This window comes from Contarinia nasturtii, unplaced genomic scaffold (genome assembly GCF_009176525.2).
Source record: "Contarinia nasturtii isolate CC-2019 unplaced genomic scaffold, AAFC_CNas_1.1 Cnas_scaffold_350, whole genome shotgun sequence".
NCBI lineage: Eukaryota > Metazoa > Arthropoda > Insecta > Diptera > Cecidomyiidae > Contarinia > Contarinia nasturtii.
The window spans coordinates 971,825-994,132 of NW_022197705.1; the positions used below are offsets into that span (position 1 = coordinate 971,825).

Below are 22,308 nucleotides of genomic sequence, written 5' to 3' on the forward strand. Positions count from 1 at the left end.
AAAAATAAAGAAAAAAATATACACACCAAATTTCAATAGTCAATTTTATTTCATATTTTTTTCATCTTTACAAAAAAGTTACACATTTCGAGGTTGGAATGTTCTGCACAACTGATTTCTTTGACATATCTGGATGTTTTTTTTTTTGCTCTTATTAGATCCTTGGCTTATACGCATAACATATAGACCGAATCAATTTCCTTTTTATTCGGTTTCAATCAAATGGATTTTGGTGGAATGATTTTTGCCTTTGGGTAATCCATTATTCTGTAACATTTTTTCATCATCTATAAATCGTTCATATTTCAATAAACCAATACCATTGATCTGATAATGGTTGAATAAGGTATCGTACCTTGATTTATGATACGTCTTGCGATAAACGAATACACATAAGAAAGTTCTTCGAAATGTTAAACTTCCGCAAATGTATGTTTTTTTTTAAATTATTTTTTTCGCTTTGATCCATCTAGAGATAATATTTTAAATGCAAATGTCTCGTTGAATGTCAAAACAGTATAATTTGTCGCAAGACAATTGTTTCCACCAACGAATTAAATTTAACTTGAAAGAGTGAAAGAAAAACCAAAATATCACTATAAAGAATACATAAATAGTAGTATTAACACATAAATTGTACAGCTCATTCGTACAACAGCATTTACAAGCCCATGAAAATATATTGAATGTATTACATTTTATAAAAGTAAAATTGAATTAAATAAAGAATAATAATTTTTGGAGGAAAACAATATAAAAAAATAAATAGTTTTGAACGTGCCTTAAATAAAATCGAAAAGTTTTTTTTTATCTTAGCGGTACTATGTTTATAGACTTGTGCGATTCGAATGTTGCCATTGTTTCATTTTAACTATAAGATTGAAATTAAATCGATAGAGTTTTTTTTCGATTTTCGCTTTCATTCGTTCATTCGTTGCTGCCTCCGTTCGTATTATTTTTTTGCATAGCGAATAAGCTATATTTTGTGTGCTACAACACTAAACAAATGGTGCATTATAGAAAATTTTACGTTTTTGTGGTAATGGTAATGGTTTTTCTGTAAGACCGGTTTGCTCTAAGAATGTATCAAACGACTTAACATTAACATCAGCTTGAGATTGTGACGTTGTTGATTTATTGATTAGTTTTTTTAAACGAGCTGGATTTAATAATTGTGCATTCGGTTTGGTGGACGTAATATCTTCATCTGATATTTGATTATTACCGGTTCCATTTGCCATCGTGCAATCTTTAGCAACTGTTATTGGAACAAAATGAATTGTGCTACTACTCGATTCAAGTGATGAATTATTTTCGGAGCATGATGTCAATGAGAACTCAGCATCTAAATTGTATTCAACTTGATCGTGCGTTTCTGATTCTTTACCATTTTCCAGAATATTTGAGGGTAATAATTTTCCATATTCCACGTCTAAGTTATACCAATCAAATTCCGCTTGAATGGGCATCAATATCTTATCATTTTGTTTAATGATTGGCAATGCTTTCATTGGATTCAATGAAATTGATTGTTGTTGTGTTGCTGTTGACTCAGCGATTGTCGTCATCTTTTGTTGTGTTATCAATTTCAATGGATTCTTTTTGGTACTTTCGTCAAGTTCACTTATAATTTTTGGTTTTGACAGTTGATTGGTGGTGACTGGTGTTGGCTTTGCTTTTTGTGCATTTATTTCCGATAACAAATTGGCGACCACAGCTTTTGTGGGCAAACAGGCCGGTTTTGCACGTTTTGGTGGAGACGATTTTGTCACATAATTATCTTGAGATATAACTTTTATGTGCGTGATATCTTTTTTCGGCGATAACAATGCTACGACATTTGGAAGTTTTGGAATATCGGCAAAAGTTTCATCAGTAATATCGGTTTTAGTTTCTTCACTTGCATGCGATGACACATCATCATCGGCATTTTTATGAACATCGGCAACAATTTGAACACTTTTAACCGTCTCTTGAACATCGCCAATTGAACAATAATCTGGTTCAGATTCGTTATCAACTGATTTGGCTGGGCTTGGCTGAACGGGGAATGTTGGCATTTTTAAAATTTGACGAAATTTCATGAGGTTGGGCGGCTTTGGTGGTAATGCTGGTGGTATTTTTAATTTTTCAGCCATTGACGGTTGTTCGTCTTCCAATTTTGAATCCATATCAACATAATGATTTGTCGAATTATTTTCGGATCCAATTGGTTCATACTCGTTGCTATATATAGTTGCATAACTAAGATCCTTTCCATTACATGCATCAGCAGATGTTGTTGACGCTTCCAAACGATACAGATTTAGTGAGCTATCTGACCGTGGACTTTGTACCATTACCATTGAATTTTGCGTTGAAAAATGTACTCGCTTTTTTAATGTGTTTGTCGCCTCTTTGGGCGGCGAATCAGTTAATGTATTATTATTTGAAGGTGTTGAAGTTGCAGCAGGCATATCTGATGTGATGTCGTTTCTCATTTCCATTATACCGTCCATAGATTGTTGCAATAGAATCTAAAGAATTTAAATAAAAAATAAATTATATTTTTGTGTTTCAAAAATAAATTCAATTACTTACTTGATTAACACACTCTAGTACAGGATTAACGGCATTATAACCATATGGTTTGGATACAGCTCCGTCCGAATCGTCCATATCGCTAGCACTGGCATACCAATCATCATTCGATTCAAATTTCGTTTTGCTACCCTCATCATCGTACTTCTTCAAAAATTGATTACTTTTATCTGATTCCGTACTAAATGGATTTCCGTTGTGTGCAGGGCTCGGTCTGGTTTCCGTTGTCATTTCACTATCGATTTTATCACTTAGTTTATTACCATTTTTATCACATTTTATTGCAACAGCTGATTTTGTTGATCGTCGCATACTTCCTTTTCGCAAAAGGCCGTCTTTTATTTTATTTTCAATTATTGGTTTGTGCTCCATTTGCTCGGATTGCGGTTGTAAACTCTCGGAGCTTCTATTGAACGACTCATCACTGCAACTGAATGCTAATTCAATATTTCTGGAATTCAGATATTCACGGAACGTTCCCGATGTACGTTTACTCATGTATCGTTTACTTCTTCTCACTTCCGACGAAAATACTCGCTGCAATCCATCTTCACTCGATGATGTTGGTCGCACAATATTTTCTGAAAGCATAAATATGTGTGAAAAATTATAAAATTGATTGAATCGTCAACACTTTTTTTCCTGCATGTTCTTACCTTTGTCAATGTCATCATGGCAAACTGGTCCATGCTTATTTACTTGAATGCCAACATCCACGGTATTCAGAAAATAATATTGTTTACGACAACTCGGACAGTATTGTGCAACTGGATCGATTTGTTCCACTTCATCATCTTTAACACCATATTTTTTACGCAATGAATTCACTTCGCTGGCCAATCGATTTAGCTGTGTATCCTTTTCGTATAGCTGTTGACGAATCTGTTTCTGATCGCTTTTCAATTTTGCTTCAAAACATAAGAGTGCTTTTGCGATTTTAGCTAAATGAATGTCACGCGAATGTTTCTCAATTTCCAATTCTTTGTTCAGATGATGTATCTGGGTTGTAAAATAGGAAATGAGATTTTCGCATTTACGCCGTTGCAATTGGTCGGCATCCGTTGAAGTTCTACTACCAGCATGATGGAGACGCGAATGCACTGTGTTACTATTGCCATTCAATGCGGAGGCATTCACTTTGGTTGTACCATTACTGGTGGGTAATCGGCTTGAGCTATGTGATGATGACATCTAAAATGCAAAAAGAAACACCATACGATTAGTTAATATTTGATAAAATAAAGTTTAGAAGGAAATAGAAAAGTAAGAACACGACACACTCAATTATTATTATTATTTATCTATCCCTTTTTCTTTCGTTATAATTGCACAAACGAATGGAATTGAAAAATGTACCATTTCATAAAGGTTGAACATTGCTGTAGTCCACAGCAAATGGAAATTCGAACGAACAACCGTATCGAGAAGATAGCTGGGCTGTTGTGTATTGTTGTTCTCGAGTTTGAAGTGAATTTGAAATTCGAATTAAGAAATAGAAAATGTGATAATCTTATTTAAACATTTGAGTTGTCAATGTTGTGTACGTATATGTCTGTGAATGTGTGTGTTCAATTGTTATTTTTGCGTTATTGCCTGCGCTTATATGTCGTGTCATTAGTTCTTTACTTTTTGACTCTGTACAATTTTTCTTGTATTGTTTTGTTTTTTTTCTCTTATCAATATATTCTTATCGCACAATTTAAACAATGAAATATGGCTTAAAAATATACCGTGTGTTCAGTTTGTGCGACATTCAAACGTAATAAACCATAAAGTAAAAATCCGAATACAATGGAGTAAAATATGGCATATAAACTCATAATTGCACATTTGTATGGCAATGGCATAGCATGTCATATGCACAGCAAAATAAACATATTCGATCATACATCTTTGACCACAACCAGCTGGAACCATATAGCCATGCAATACAATGCTCATAAAATTGCATCTAGTACATTTGCTATAGTGTACATTTCAGAAAATACCACAAAACCAGTAAATGATATACAAGCGGTGTGCCGGTCGATGGTATGTAAATGCGTGTAACATAGTTCAAATTCAAAATCAAAATAGACTCTAATATAATTTGCGCGTATGCAAGGACGGTAAAGCCATAAGATTCAAGGATTGCACTGTCGAAACCAATGCTCTATTCAGCGTTTTTTTTTCTCTCAAAGAAAAAAGACAACATTTTTTTTTTGCAAACAGTATTAATAAATATTGGCTGAAATTGATACGATCTATTTTTTTATTGAATTTTTTGTTATGCAAGCAAAACCGTTGTTCGAGATATGCCTCTAATTTTACCACATATTTCTATATATTTTAATGTAATAGTTTATGTATAGCATTATATCAACTACAAACATACGAATGAAATTTAATTTTGGTCTCAACCAAATTCAAACTCAAATGAGATGCAGAAACAAAACTTTTTAACTGAATGTCACTCAATATCAACTATTTCCGTTATCTTTTTATTCGGGCTGTGTCGATACACTGTAAGTGTCAAACACGTCAAAGACTTTGAGTCATTTTGATTAAAGATAGAAATGAATAGCTTGGCCAGTGTTGTAACCTTCGCACGAAAATATATTATCTTTTTTTGGTGTATTCTATCTATTCTATCTAATCTCTTGAACGCAATTCAAATAAGAGCGTTAATTACACTTATATGGAATTGATGCATGACTAAACGATCTCATTGAATTAAAGACTGACGTGAATTGCAAAAAAATACGATTGCACGTATATAAATTCTTATCAGAAAGCGTTTGTTTAATATAATAAATATGAAAGGAATGTGAGCACATCAATCTATGTAATTACGCTCGTGTCTGATTCCCTTAACACGTTTTCGTGGAACATTAATTTTCAATTGCACAATTACATACCATCGGATCTGTTTAATGATCTCACACATTATTTGGAATTTGAAATCGTATACTACAGCTTGTAAAATAAAATGTATAAAAACAACCAGACATGATCAGACAGGATTCAACAAACTCTACACAATAACAACGGGGTCAGACTTTATATAACATATCCATTTATAGAAATGTTTTACATTTTTTTTGTTTTTTTTTTATATTCATTTATGACATATTAATTTTGATACATTGTAGTATTATACCATTTCACTCACTCGACACATCACATCACATCCACTTGTCCATGACAAGAAACGGAATAAAAAGTGCTGACCTAAAACATATGGTTGTAATGCTTTCTAAGTAATTATATAGAAAACATTGCGTCCACGCAGCAGTGTGGAAATGTTAAAAAAGTAACAGAAATTAGAAACATAAAGACACTTAAAAACGGTGCGCTTAGCACCTAGCTCAAATTTGTTAACAAGTGATTACGTTAGAGAAATATACGATATTTCGGAGAAATTGTTTATGGAACGTAAGTTATGATTGCTTCACTGCACGGCCATTCACACAACGGGTTAACTCGATTCGAATGGAAACAGAATTAAAAAAAAAAACTTTCTCACAACCGTTGTTTGTATTTAATTGATAAACATCTGAATGCATTCAAAAATACATATATATTTTTTTGTTCATTTGAAAATACATAAAAAATGCCCATCATCTGCAGTGTCGTCAGTTTTTTTTTTGTGAAAACGAGTATCTCTGGGAAAATCTTACATTTCAGAGATGCTTTAATTCTTGCATACATCTACTGCTTTATTATAGGTAAATTCATAATCAAAGGAAAAAAACAACTGCTTGAACTTCGAACTGTGGTTTTAAAAAGACATTTTTCATATTTAAATTGTGTTTGCGAAAATAAATTTTGATCTCGTTTGCATTGATGATGTGATCAGTCATGTCCATATTACACAAACCTAAACAATATTGCCGCAAAATGATTTTGATCTTTGAATTGGATTTCGATTTTTTTTTGCTGTCCGCCACAGAAATATATATGTAGTCCAGAGTTTGGGTATGTAATTGTAATGAACAAAGAAAAATTAAATCTGAATGGAAACAACATCAGCGTTGATTAAGAAAAGCAAATATCTCAAAGCGATTATTATCGAAAGAAGTAACGATGGAGAGGAAAAAAGCAGTTCAACTATTCAACAGAGTGAAATATGAGCGGGCAATACATAATAAAATTGCAAGTCAAGCGAAGTTGAAAAAAAAACTAGCCAATTGGTTTGGTTGATAAAGAAATAGATAGCGAAACTGGGAAATGGTCAAAGTAATTGGATCGCAGCGTATGGTATTCGATTGTTAAGTTATTTCAATGCTAAACGAGAAAAGGTTGAAGCGAAAAAAAAAAAACCAACAACAGCAACTGACACATTATGTTTGATAGATTTCATTGTTCCAGTGCTTAATTGGAATGAAAATGAAAGTGCCAAAAGTTCAAAACAACATCTACAATGTGTGTGTGCCATAGAAAACCCACCATAAAGTCATTGAGAGGCAGAAAAACGGATTGAATTGAAACAAAAGGTAACATTTCATTTAATTTCATGGATCGCTTAAGGTAAAGGAGACACAAAGCAATTTGAAGTCAAAATGTTGTGTCTTAAATTGTTCGAAATAGCCAAATGGTTTTTTTTGGTCAAATAAAATCAATGTGTTACTTTTGTTTGTGTCTTATTGCGATGCAAATTAAACGCTGCTCACCAATACAATTACGACCCGTAAAAGGTCACGAGTCCACAAAACTCCGCCAACTCTTGTGCGCGATTTGAAGTGGTTTTGTATTCGCTGCTCACATGATCTAAAGTCTCAGATTGCAAACAATGTTTCCAAAATGGACGTGTATTATTTTATAGTAGTTGATGGAAAAAGAGAAATATATATGCTAAATGTGTTGCGCACATTGAACGCAAAAGGAAGTGAAGAGATAATGTGGCAAAGTAAAAAGAAAACAACCCGTATGATATAACTAGACAATAAATGCAAATGACTAATTGTATGCATGTGGAAGTAGTCTTTTTTCCATGTTTCTTATGGACTTTTTTTTTAGTTTGATTCAAGTGATTTGTAAACATACACAAAAGACAATATGATGATAAACGTCACATAAATTACAAAATCCATTATCGCTTTCATGTCATATATTTCCTTTGACATAGCATATGGAGTGCACGACGAGAATATGAACGAACCGCTGCGTTCAAATTTAAAAGCAACATAGATATAACAAGTGAGCAAGCAAGAAGTCGCAAACGACGAAAAAAAATTATTGTTTTATGAGTGCTTATGCTTTTACATTGGACGTCACTCAAAACTAATGATGAAATCGGCAACATCATAAGATATCATAACCAATATTGCTCGAACACAGCGAATCTCGACTTTTGACAAAGATTTGTTATTATATGGATTGAATAATTCAACGAACCTTTTTATTGTTGTGATTCTTTAAAAATATTTCCATATCGTGGGGATCGGTGTAGAAGATGCTTCTGCGATCGCTTTTTCCAACTTCGCTTTCATGTCGACGAACCGTGGCCGTAGATCTGATGATATTTCCATTGTGACCGTAGATTGAAGAAGTATTGCTCCCACTGCTACTTATGCTGCTATTGTTGTTGTTGTTGTTGTTACTGTTGCTGCTGTTGGAATTGTTGAATGCCATAGTAACAACGCTGCCATTGCTCAAGCTTGAATTTGAACTAGACGACCATTTCATTTTTGCGGCCTTTTCGGTACTAATTTCTGTCGTATTCCTTTTTTTTTATCGTTGACGCAACTGCAGCTTTATTTACACACTCGAATTCACGATAATTTATAAACGTTGAAAACGTTGAAAACGTTGATATATTTTCCAAGCGCGCCTGTCTGTATTCAGTATGGCGAAATAATATTTTATGTGAGCTTTTTCCTCTTGTGCATGTATTCTATATCGGGTATTTTGTCAGTTTGCGGCTTTTGTTTGTAAGTTATATTCACGCGCGTAACTCACAAACAACTTGAACACAAATTAAAATAGGCTGCAGAAGAAAGAAACACATTCACGATAAAGCACAGCTACAACAAAGAAATCATTAACTATTCAAAGTGGTGATAGTGGTCTCGGCTGAAATGTCTCAGGCGCACATTCACATACGATTTAATTGTAAATACTGAACGCTTTTCGTGTCCACAAACTATTTATCGTGTGTGTGTGTGTACATACAGTTTTTTTTGTTTTTAATTCTATCTGTCGAATTTGTATTTTATTTCTGTTGCTCTTTTTGCTCGCGTTCACTCGGTTCGAGTTCAGTTTTGAGTTTCATTAAATTTCTTTCACAATACGCGAAATAAAGGTGAACACACTGCTTATGGTGGTAATGCAATGGTAATAATAAACACAGCACTTGGACTAAAATCCGTTTTCTTTTTCTTAGTCGTTGGTTGATGCTGCTGCCAAAGTTTTTAATTAGTTCCACTAAACTGAATGTTACGCTATTGCGCTTGCGCTGTTGTTGTTGTTGCTGGTATGTTTTTTTTTATATTTCACTTTATTTTATTTACTTCTTTAAGTTCTTCAGCGCCTCGCTTGACTGCTGGTTATTAGCTACTGCTGTTTCGACTTGATTTTTTTTACTAGCTATTTTATTTTTCCGTCTTTTTCGTCGTTCTCTCATATTTCATTATGCGTCGCGGCAGTAAACAAATGAATAGTGAGGATTAATGAAAGCACGCAAAATATCGTATTAATTTTCAGTCAGTCCGGTACTCAAATAGTTGTAGCTTATCGTATGCAATGTGCGAGCATTTTATTGACGGTGAAATATTCATGCATAATGGCATTGGTTTGGTCGATTCATTGTGCGCGCACGGATTAATCAAAATCGAATTTCTGGTTTTTTGTTGTTGTATTGCGTGCGCTTGCAGAGTCTATTGACGTGAGTTTCAATTGAACACATACACAACGAACGATAGACACAAGACGGAACCGTGTAATTGAAAACGAAAAAAAATAGCACTTGAACAAAAGTTAAATCTTTCAAAAAATATCTAAGTCGATTTAAATGTTTCTCCAATGCATCTTCTTTTATTTCACAAACGGTCTATTTTGCAAATTAATAATAATTTTCACATTACTTTGCACTCACAATTTTTCTCATCGAATTGCTGAGAATCGTGAAATGTTTTGCTTTGTTTTGTTTGCTTGTGTGGGGACTACTTTTTAATCTTTCATCGCGCACTTTTATTCACGATTTTCACTACATTTTCGTGTTTCCCTCTTCATTTCTTTTTTTTTTCTCTTCTTTTTTAAGTGATGATTCCGTTTACTAATCGTAGAAATTAAGACAAATTTTTTTTGTTGCCAACGAAATTCAAAGTCTTTTTTATGTATATTCGGAATTGGCACACGTGTGAGCGAAACATTTATGGAAATCTTGCGATTGCGAATCGAGAGCACAAGAATTTAAACATGAATGTTCATACGCACATCACGATCACACACAACTCATTCACTACACGGGTTACATGCAAATCAAATGGATTAGAAAGAAATTGCAATACGCACACACGTTAAAATTGCAAACAATGAATGTGAATCAAATTCAAATCAGATTTTCACTATCACTGTAAACGATCACAAGCTTGAATATTTTTGTTGTTGTCTTCATTGTTGTTATTTTTGTAGCAGTTGCCGTTGTTTCGGCACGAAGTCGAAAATTATTTTATGTCTTTGAGTTTATTTGCTTATAAATCTGATTTTTTTGCTCTTAAAAAATTGGCTTGTGTTTAACGTCGCGTCGCTGTCAACATTCCAGCAAAACCAGAGTAGTAGTGATGACTTACGGGTTTTTTTCGTCTTTAAATTCAGCACACTCATTTACTTAAAAAGTGACAAGCGAGTGCGATATGCACAAACAACATTTGTTTAATGGCAAACCGATAGCAAAGTCAAAACATGCCGAACCACAATGCATGTGTGCTCTTTACCATATATGGGCGAGAGAATTTTTATTATGCTCGCATAGTCTCTGGAGAGTGTACGAGACGCATGAATCACTTCCCCACAAAAAGATTTTTTTTTGTGCTAAAAATGTCTGTGTACAATGAACGCAAGCGAATAGCAAAACGGTTATTTATTTTCGTTTCGTTTTGTTTTCCAACGACTCAAGTCAAACACATAAAAATTCTTTAGCGATTGTTGTACTACGTTTTAATGCCTATTCTTGGTGCTCATAATTTTTGTATGATTTTTTTCTTCTTCTTGTAACATCGTTTGTGCCGCTTCTTTGGGTGTTCACTTTGGACTTATTCTTCTGCCACTTCAAATGTTATTCTTTCCTCACGCTATTTCACGTTTGTAACACGGTCAGTTGAATTGAGAGACAAGACAAGCAATCTCCACGGCTCGGCTCTTCTGGCATTCGACCGGAATTTTGATTTTTTTTTCTTTTACTCAACCATGCAATCAATTATCTGTAAAACAAAACAAAGATAGAAATGAAATTAGGATACTAGATTTATAATTGTTTGAACTAAATGATTGGAACCGAAAGAATGGGGAAATTGCATTAAATTGTAACATTTCTAATACTAAAATGAGTAAAGTGGAAAATTGTAGGACAGTGCAAACAATTTGCGCATCTCAAACATGAAATGATCGGTTTCTATCAACCGAAACATGTTCACGTTACATGCAATGCAACGCGATAGAAAATCATTCGAATAAATTAAAACAATACAATAGCAAATTTGCTGCACTTTTCATTTACAATTTCTAAACAAACACAGGGGATTGATACATAAAAATGTGTCTTTCTTGCGTTTGAGTAAACCATAAATAACACAATTACTGTCAAAAATAGTTTCGAGGAAATGTAAATCAGCGTCAGACTCACTTCCAAAATAAAATTCACATTTAGAAAAAAAAAGTGTGATGGTGCACGCCTCCTTGGAACACACACATTTATTTAAGTTTTCTATATTGGAATTTACTCTGCAAATAGACTTGGCAACGATGAAAAATAAACGATCAACACACAATTTTTGATGTGAACTTTATGGCATTCAGACATAGCCATTCAGCTTTTTCCAAACAGTGATTTTTTTATTCATTTTCTCATCGTTATGTTCTGATTATATTCACATTTTTCTTACAACTTCAATACAATTAATTTGTTCCGCATTGGCGATTATCATAATATAATATGAAATATGGAAAATACAACGTTGTGGAGCAGTTATTTTTCAGCTCCAAATGAAGGAGAAAAACATTTCATAGATTATCTATGTTAAAATGTTATTTTATTTTATTTTATTTGCGTAGAGAATTCGTCAGGTTATTCGAATTTAACAAAATTGCCGATGTTGTTTTGCCCAAGTTTTCCTTGAAATATGTTCAATCAATTTTTTTATTTCCCAAAAGCACGAAAATTCAAAGGACAATAAAAAAAGTTACTTTACTTAAAAAATGTTTTTAACTGTTTCATTATTGTAACAATATCCAAAATAAAAATCTCTTTCGAATCGGTTGTTTCATTGTTATTCAAAAAAAACTTAAAGTAAGTAAATATTATAGCAATACAGCCGCGTTCATTACATTCTCATTATTAATTATTAGTGTTTAGTCTTTTCTCACCACACAGTGGTTCCCTTGCTGTTTGTTCGTAAAAAAATGGAATACTAATGATTTCGAAGCAATGTTCCAGTACATGGGCCACGACTAAAAGATTAAATTTTTACTTTTCCGTGCACATTAAAATGAATGCAATCGCTTTGTATTATGAAAAAATAAAAGTAATAATCATAACAACTCATTTTGTTCGTCTGTGACAGATGACACACATTTAACCCCGTTTTCATTAATTTTTTCCTCTTTCTTTCAAGTTTCTATTCTATTTTGTAGAAACCAATAGCATATATGCTCAAAGCGGACAAACCGGTGCGCCAATTTCCATAATTTTAGTGAAATTACAAATGCTGAAAAAAGAAACCAGAAAATCGCATTTCGTTGGAGATGTTGAACGATGCGGCATTAACAGCAGCGGCTGTGAAATCGTTAATAAACGAGATGAAGACGAAGACAACGACGAAGAATGAACGAAAAAGTGAACGAACCACAGATTAAATGGTCACATAAAAAAGCAGAGAATTAGAAACTGAAACTATTAGCCTAGAAGTGAATTCTCTTCTTCTTTGCAAGACTTGTCTATATTGTGCACACACAACGTACACATGATGAAACCAAAAACCCCGTTCAACATATTATACACACATAAACGTATGCATTCAATTTTACAAATGTGCCTCTACTTGCTGTGTCAGCCGTATTGCCTATTTCCTCTTCATTTGTGTTACTGAATTTAAATATCTTCTTTTCAAATGTAAATTATTCATTCTGATCATGTTTTTCTATAAATTTTGCTTGTTTAACTTCACTTTAAGGTCTCGGTAATCGGATCCACTTGGGCAATGCACACTACAAGATGATTTTCCGTGTTTCGATTCGTGTTCAGTGATTATATATATATATAATAAATATTGCATTGAAGCTACTTTTCACGCGATCATCAATTTTTATTTCATTCGTTATTGGTCATATCGCGAGTAGACATAGTTCGATCAGCATTCAGATACGTAATTTAAACAATAACCAAGTTTCTGAAATACGTGAGATATTGCAACAGCAATTCTGTTATTACTTTGTAGCCATCAATCTACAATAGTTGCAATACGATTGAACGGAAAAGATTTTGACGTCGGACATGCATTCTTTAACGAATAATGAAATACCTTCATTGACGATGAAGCCAAATTTTATTCACTTCAATTTGGTTTACCGTTTAAAAATTTCACATTCAAACTAATGAATATTTATTCAAATCATCTTTCTCTTTCGTCGACCACTTCTTTTACTTTAGACTATTGACTAGGTTGGTGTGGTTTCCGCATCAATCTGTGTGCATGAGCACATACATTGGACAATTCCATTTATTCAAACTGACCTTCATTTGTTTAAAATGAAATTTAGTCAGAAAACCAACAACATTGAGAATAAAATTACACTTAATTGAAATTAAAACGATAGATGAAGAAAAGGAGTGTGTGAAACAGAATGTAAGAGAGAAACAAGTACTCATAAAGATGGACTGCAAGTGGGTGCACAACAAAAAATTAAATAAATAAAACAATCTACAGTAACATTGCATGCCAATTTCTGGGCAATTCAAACCATTTCAAATAAAATAGTTTCATATACTTTTTCCGTTGTTTTCAACTTAAAATTTCTTTCATTTTAGAGTGTATTGTTATTGTTTTGTTCTGTTTGTGAAATAATAAAGTCATTTACATGATCTTATTGAATTACGTCGACCTCTGCATACTTTAAACTTCTGTTCTTACACTCGTTTGTGACGTTAGACTGGCACAATGCAATCAAAAATGTGAAAATAAACTTAAGTAGTACCCGTCTTGAGATTTCATCCAATTGTGAGCCGAAAACATAAACGAAAACTTTGTTGTATTCAATTTTGTGACTTTTGTTCACTCTTCTTCAAATGATGTGCTAGTTTATGTTGCGTTTCCATCTTTTTACGTTACGCATAAAACTTTTGTGTATACTATTTTAATACATTCGCTTTTTGCAGTAAATTATACATTGTACATAGTTTCGTTTAAGCTTTCTTCAATTGCAGACATTACTGCTATCGATTCGACGTACGTACACACAGTTTATTTTTCTTCAAATATTGATATAAATTCGTATCTAGTTATTAAATATGAAATTTTGTTGATTTTGTAACTTGTACTTGTTGTTTGTTGAACACATCTGAATTTTGATCGACGGCATTCGTACCAAATTTCATATTCACCGTTATACGTCTGGCAATAAGAAATATTGAAAATTCAAGGAAACTCTGAACGAAACAGACGGACAGAAATAATTTTGATATTATATTGTGCTCCTTGAAATTCTCACATTTTATGTAAATGACAATGATTATATGGCAAAAAGACTGTGATAAGAAAAACAGCATGATTCAGCATGGCTTCGGAAATTAAAAGGTGTTTGTGAATTAGGAATTTCTGAATACTATAAATTTCAGAGGTAAAATAGTTGCAATAATTCATGTCGCTTCTAGGAGAGAAAAACTAGAAATAAAACCTGGCCATTTTCATACAAGATGGATTATACTTTTTTGGCCTCATACAATTCCTTTCCTACACTATGGTTTGGTTTTTGATAGCTTGGGGTAATTTTCAGAATATGTTTTCGTTTTCAAAAATTCGAAATATAAAATAGTTGGCTTTGAAAAAATGTTTTTACTGAAAATGATTTCAATTCAATTACGTACATTATATATTCAAATTTCAAAGTAGTAAAAAGCAAAAATTTTTGTGAAAAATTATGAATCAAAATCGATATAAGGAAGGTTTGACTGGTCAAAACCGTGATGTATCTATTAATTGTAAACACTGCGATGAACAATTACTTACTTCAAGTGGTATGTTTGTGCAATTTGTTGAAGAAACCAACCGACAAATGTTGATAGTCAATCTTATGGGTGTGGAGCAAAATAGAGAAAATAGTGTAATTGTACTACCCCGTAACATACAAATGCAACCGTCGTTTGAGCCAAATACATTCGTTTTCGTTTGTAATTTCTGCCGAGGAATATTGGCAGATGCAATTGACTGGCAATCGATTGGACGATATGTTTACACATTAGGGAGAAGCATTGCCCTTAATACGGATTATGTTACACATTATTGTAACCGATATATTGGAATCGTCCAACCAAACAGCCAATTTTTCCGAAGAAGACCGAATCGTTGACGAATTACAGACGATATCATTGTATTTGCGGGTTATCGGAAGTAAAAATTTTATAAATAAAAATATATTATTGAATAAAAGTGCGCAGTTTCATTCCAAATACACAGTGCTCAGGCTCACAGAAAGTTTTAAAACCACCTAAAAAATGTAAGGTAATGCTTGAATGATTTATGGGCGCTGGCCATCAGATGTACATGTGATTTTTTGTATGGAAAATTTTGGCCGGTACTTTTAAAATGGCCGAAAATGATTGAAGGCCGGAGAAATTCTTGATTCAAAATATTTCATTAGGACAGAAGTTCGATGAGTTTTCTGTATTCTCTTGAATGTACGGTTGCATGTGATTATTCATTCGTCTGTATTTGCTAACATCCAACAATCGTTATGACGACTGACGCGCGTACATCTTACTTCTGGTCGCATTTGTCGTCGTCATCATCATCGTTCACAACTTAATTGTTAAAGTATCAATTTACGCGGCAATTATTCTGGTTTTCATTGTGAACCTATCTCATCTCCCTTTCACTCAATCGCTCTCACGCATAACAATCCCGAATATGTTTATGCTGTACATCTTTTTTTGGTTCCCTTTCAGTTCTTATTTCCAATGACTTGCATACCATTCTGACATTCACCGAAACCAAGCTTACAATGTTATTTCTTTTTTCAAAGCTGAAAAAAAGCGAAACACAAGAGAAAAGCAAGTAAGAGTTCGCCATAACAATCTACACAAACGAGGCAAACGAATATTTTAAAGAAATCGGTTGTCAGCGCAATTTATTCTCATCTTTTGGTATACATGCTTCATGATGCCCATTTTCAAACAAACATTAGCCACGATCACATGCTTAAATATCATTATTAATGTCATGCATTGCGCGCGCAAAACACGCATCAAATCTATGATAGATGAAATGCCAGTGATTACAATTTTGAGTCCGGTATACCTTTCATTATTATGTTTGTTTAATGGTCTTAATAACAGCAATGGAGCTCCAATCTCAAATAAATCTAGAACAAGCTTACCACAAAGGTGGCATGAAATGAATTGTGATTGTAGCATAAGACTCACAAACAAAAACAATTTCACAATCTTGATGAGGTATGTTGATATAATATAATGATCACACTCACACACATACATACACACAGTAATTTCCATTTTATCAGAAAATTTAACACATCAATTTATATGATGGTACAAATACGTGTGGCTTCAATCCTTCGTGTAATGCGTTCGATTTCGAAATCGAATCGAATTGAATCGTACACATTCACTGCGTTGCAAACATTATTCTTATTATTTCGTGGCCAATTACGTGATATTTCGACACATATCGTCATTAAACATGACGCTAGTTTTTTTTCTGTTTTTTTTTCTCTTCTTGTTTCGGTAATTTTTCTTATGTACGTAGTACGCACAGTGAGTAATTCGTTTTTCGTTTTAATTTCTTCGGTTCGATCACGATGCTATTCCAAGGTTCACTTAACTATAACCACACGCAATTTATTTTGTAATTTGAAATTAATCGTTGATAATTTCTTTCGATTACACAATAAGCTCTGGCCAAACAATAACTCGAGTTTCGGATGAACTTCTACAGAAAACCATGGAGAATAGTATTTTAAAAAAAGAGTCAACTACTGTGTAACAGTAATTCACGTTTTGTCAACGAAAAATAAACGAAACACACGATACATTTTTCAGAATCGGTCAAGTACATAATGTGAACAACGAAACATACCGCCGAATATTGATTTCATGAACATTGAATCGATGACGAAACCATGCGTGACAGAACTGCAGAATGCAATACAGACAAAGCATGTATTCTCTTACTTCTCGTATTATCCTCTCATCAAAGTTTGGAGCGGTTGTTGTTCATCAATTGCATACATTCGATTCGATATTGTGGCGCACTTCATGTAACGTTATACTCAAACCAACTGAATCAATAATAAGTCATACAAGAAATGAGAAGAACAATTATCATCTGTTTACTTTTTGAATATTTTCACTTGTGTCAGTCAGTCTAACTTTGAATTTGCATTTTACTCTCTTTGTAGAGTAAGCAAGCTACTGATTACAAGTGAGTTTCGATTCGTTCTGTATCTAGAGTTTCATTTTGTTTCTTTAAATGTACATATCTTGTTGGCAAATGATTAAGAATTAGCATAAATATGCTAATTTGAATCGATACCAAATGCCAATGATCGATTGCAATAATGTTAACGGTTCTCTCCACCTACGAAGCTGTGGGATCGCCATCGCGTTCTGTTTTTTATTTATTTTTCGATAAAAATCTGCAATCGTTGCTCCGAATCAATGAATGAATGCGCGAATTTTATGGGAATTTTTTTTTAGTTTCGAAAGCCAGGTTGTTAGGCTTTTATTATGGTAAATCGGGCTATTTATTCACCTGAACTGAATTTCCACTTTTTGGGAGAATAGTGTGTGTGTGTGAATGAAGATGGAATTTGGAAAGTCATTACTGAAGCAGAGTATTGGCTAAAGATCTCATATTTGACCGTTTATTCATCGTTTTAGATGGTTTTAAAGAAAAAAAATCAATAAGAATTTTTCGTCTTCGCATCATTTACATTTATTTTTGGAAGTTGTGCAATCGCTTTTTGAAATGCAAAAACTTAATATAAAATCCACCAAATCGTAATAAAAATCGAACAAAAAAGAGAGAAAGTCAATCACAGATACATTTATTATGACATCATCGCACCATAATTCTGTGTTTTGCCCGAAGGATAGGAATTTTTATTACAATTACGATGAAAAAACATGTACCTTTGATTTTTTTTGTGTTTGTATCGATCGTGCTTTCGCAGTTAAAGTGAATGTGGCACACATGACCTTATTTTTTCTCTTTCCCTCTCTCACTCTCTCGCTCGCAATATTAGGGAATAGCGATTGACAATTTTCTTTAAATCGTAACAAAAAAAAAAAAAACAATTATGCGTTCAATGTAAAACCCTCATACGTTCACAAGTGTGCGTATGTATGTGAATGAGCTGTATTTCTTTGGGTTGTGATACCGTAAATGCTTTGTATTGGTTACGTTTATTAAATCAATGTGTTTTTTTTACCATGGCAACCAGGAGGTCGTGACACAACAAAAACATTATGAAGCATACTTTCAACTATAGGCAAATTTGTCGAGCTCGATAATAATTAATTTGCCCACTTGGTGTTCTTTTGTAGATTCAAGGTAAATTGAATATTGTCCGAAACACGATCTATGAACTCTAACAGCACAAAACACACACACATACATACATGTGAAATTCTCTTAGTTTATATCTTATGCACGCACTATCATTTGTGTACTTCGTATTTTCTCTCCCGTCAACAATTTCAATGTAAATAGTTATGCCACATTACGTTCGAGTTTTATCAAGCGTCTTTTGGAGCGCAAAAGTTCCATTCAGGTAGGCAAATATACCAAACTAAATGCTAACAGACAGTTTTCGTGTACTAATACTACATATGTACAATGGTTTGGTTGCAGTGCACACATTTTCCAGTGCAGGCGATAACAATGGATATCGTGCCAACGAATGCGTTCGCAAATACAAACAAAAACAAAACAATTGCGTTTTTTGATAGTGATTGCTAATCGCTTCATTTGTGCAAATCATAATTATGTGTCGCTGGGCGTGCAAAGAAAATCGTTTTCGCTTTGATGCATTGAAAATTGCGCACAACAGATTCAAGACACGTGAAAATTATGTTGGAATGAGAATTCATGTGAGTATAAAAGCTGTTAACAGCTGCGCACACGTAAGTGTGAAGCATATATCAACCAAAAAAAAAAAGTTCATTCCAAAAAGAAGTTTGCAACTCGATGTATTAGCGAGGTGCCCGTATGGTTTTCTATCTTTCATTATACATACACACTCACACACAAGTTAGAATGGATTTCATTTGATGGCTGGCACAACAGAATCAACCTTGCTTATTTATTTCTTTTTCATTTCATATGTTTCTGATTACAAACAGCGATTTTTTTCTCTCTCAATGTTTAGCATTTATTTTTCGTTAAAATGTTTGATTATGAAAATCATGTTCAAATAATTACGCGCTACTCATTATTATTATTGTTATTATGTATGTATGCTGTTGCTATTTTGTGAATTGTACAGGCACATAATTTGTGCATAGTGCAAGCAAAACCATAACAAAATTATTATACACATTTTGTTTCGAAAACATCAACGAGAGAGAAACATAAAATTGTAAACATACATCTGAACGAACAAAAGGGACGGAACATAAATGAAAACATCTCAGTGATACAAATAGTTTCACAAAATTATATGAATAAAGTTAACTGAATTAAGTTAAATATTATTTCTGCACTCTATGGTGTGTATCATAAAACTGGATTTATGACAAATGAAATGAAATGAAATAATACAATCAAAATGTGAAAGAACAAAGTCTGAGTCACAGAAACCAACCGAAAATTGTAAACTGAAACAAAGCAACTGATGATGAAATATCCCATTATAGGAAGAAAAAAATGTGTTCGATATGTAAAGATTAAACAAAATAATCAACGAAAAAAGCAGGCACAAGATATGCGAACAATTTTTGTTTCTATACTTCATCTCGAACTTAATCGAGTACAAACAATTTAGCCAAATTTAAGCCACATTGTCATAAACGTTTTGGGTAAAATTAATGACAACAAAATTGATTTGAATCATGATTCTTTCAGTGCCTAGTTTGGTTGCCAAAAATACGATTTGTATCTTTACTTCGCACCCATAACAATGGATATAGTAGGTTTGCGCAATCGCGTCATTTTTTATTTTTATTGGTCAACGACCAAGTCGCTTGCCATAAGCATAACACATTTTTCGGCAATTGTTCGTAAAATAGAATAATCGAATTACACAATGGCCAACACCATGACATCGTGCGAAACTCAAACCATTTATGCGAAATATGAGATTAAAATTTGTTTTCAAATTACTTTTACCAAATCAAAAGTTGAACTGTGAATGAAATCGCAACAAATGCTATATTGTTAAAACTGGAGACAATTTTTTTGTTAAATGAAAGCATAACAAATCTTTAAAAAAAAATAGTTTAACCAACCGTTGTCCAATATGATTGAGTGGTACTCCGTGGTCTTTTGCCGCTTTGTCAATGTCTTACGATTGGTGGAAAAAGTGTTGCAAATCAAACTTCCATCAAGTACTCAAGTGTGATGTAACTTTGTACGAATTTCGTAATTTCGTTTGAAAGAAAGAAAAAAGCGTGTCAAACTATAACCAATCAAGCACTTTGAACGGATTTAATAGCGGCAATGCGATATTTGATTAGCACTATTTTAATTACTAACACAAAGCCCAAATCGATGGTCACAAATTTACAGTTTTTTTTTTACATTTAACAACTTTTAAGCACATAACAATTTTCCAGCACAATTTTCACCCACTAACAAATTAAAATACCACCAACGAATCAATTAAATGTTTATATTCCAATTAAATCATAGGTAAATCTATTTCATCCACAAAGAATGTTAATGAACGTTCACACAATGACAGCGATTTATTTACGTGAAATAGTTTTTATTTTTAAAATGTTAAATTAAAAAGCAAGTCGTTCAGGTTTGAATCGAACGCAACCGATCTGAACGAAATGACTTCACTTAATAAAATAAAATCGACTTAAAGTTTTTTTTTCTACACGAAGAGAGCGTAGTCAAAGTAATGTGTAGCCACCACACAAACATTGAATACAGGTTCAAATATAGACACATACATGTAGAAATTTGTGCATGTAAATACTCTTGCCGCATTCAGTACAATACGTTATACGTATTTCTTATTTTCACCATATGAATGTACATTGTACAACACGAGAAATAAACCTGAACCAATACTTCGCCATCGGCAAGTTGACGAAGTCGACATGTGAGTGAATAGAAACGAAACAAAACGAAAAAAAAACAAAACAAGAAATAGCACCAAATGATCTGATGTGAGGCAAACGAAGAAGGAGGAGAAAATATGCTAAATTGAAATAAAGCAGAAAACTCGCCACAATGCTTTGTATGCGTATGTATTTGTGTAGTTGGCTCTTTGCACACACAACAAGCCGTTAACATTGCAAGTGTATGTGCGTTTAAATTGATCCTCCGTGGTTCTTTATACGTTTACTTAAGCTGACTGGTTTCTTCTATCGCTGTTTGTCTTTGTATCAGTTTGTATTCAGTCATTCTTTCTATTTATTTCTTTTATTCAACTTTAGCGTTTTTTTGTCTTTTTTTCTTTAAATTTTTATTCTTTTCGGTTCCGGGGATTTTCGTGTCTTTGCACACAGAATTCACATTCACATTATTTACATTTATATTTACTTTATGTGTGCGTGTAGAAAATATACGAAAGACTGCATTGATGAAATGCTTATGAAGCTGCTGTTGTCTTCGACTATAGTCAATAAGTAAAAGGTAAGGTATGAACAGGGCTTGAACCCAACGCCGTTTCTCAATTAATACACATTTATTTCTTTATAATATCATTCGAATGTAGTAAAATGTATGAGAGATCTATTAATATTAATGGTCTTTTATATGTATTTAACTTTTTTTTCTGCTCTTTTCATCAATGATTCTTCTTTTGTCGCTATCTTTTCATTTCGGCAATAACACTATAGAAGATTTTTGACTTTTTTCTTCGTTTGTTTCTTCTATGTACGTTATTTTTATGGATAGATCAGACTGCCATATCTTCACAGTATGAAAAAAAATATTGCCTGACCATAGATTTGATGAGACGATTGCGTGTGGTGTGATCTTGGCCATTGAGTCTTATAAAGTCATAATCTATGTGGAAAAAAAATGCCAAATATGTATCCCACGCGCAATGAGCGTCAAAAATAACATGGAAGCTATGGTTATTGTCATAATTATGACAATTGAAACTAGGTTGCATACAAAT

General features: G+C 33.1%; 1 protein-coding gene across 2 annotated transcripts; it reads right to left on the bottom strand.

Moving 5' to 3' along the window:
• Positions 1–30: 30 nt before the first annotated feature.
• Positions 31–21,001, bottom strand: LOC116338013 (general transcriptional corepressor trfA-like). Of its 2 annotated transcripts, XM_031763035.1 has the most exons (5): positions 20,459–21,001; positions 7,957–10,982; positions 3,237–3,771; positions 2,581–3,161; positions 31–2,516 (listed from the first exon to the last, which is right to left on the bottom strand). In XM_031763035.1, exons 2-5 carry the CDS (start codon positions 8,245–8,247, stop codon positions 999–1,001), a joined length of 2,925 nt encoding a protein of 974 aa, XP_031618895.1. In that variant the 5' UTR covers positions 8,248–10,982; positions 20,459–21,001; the 3' UTR covers positions 31–998. The 2 variants fall into 2 exon arrangements, with proteins under 2 accessions (XP_031618895.1, XP_031618898.1); XM_031763038.1 differs by lacking the exons at positions 7,957–10,982; positions 20,459–21,001 and adding an exon at positions 3,937–4,320.
• Positions 21,002–22,308: the final 1,307 nt, after the last annotated feature.

Bases quoted from the DNA above. Each gene is read 5' to 3' on its own strand.
- LOC116338013 (XM_031763035.1), bottom strand. From the start codon at position 8,247: ATGAAATGGTCGTCTAGTTCAAATTCAAGCTTGAGCAATGGCAGCGTT. The intron at 3,162-3,236 runs GTAAGAACATGC...TTATGCTTTCAG, and splicing joins CCATGATGACATTGACAAAG to AAAATATTGTGCGACCAACA. The intron at 2,517-2,580 runs GTAAGTAATTGA...TAAATTCTTTAG, and splicing joins TACTAGAGTGTGTTAATCAA to ATTCTATTGCAACAATCTAT.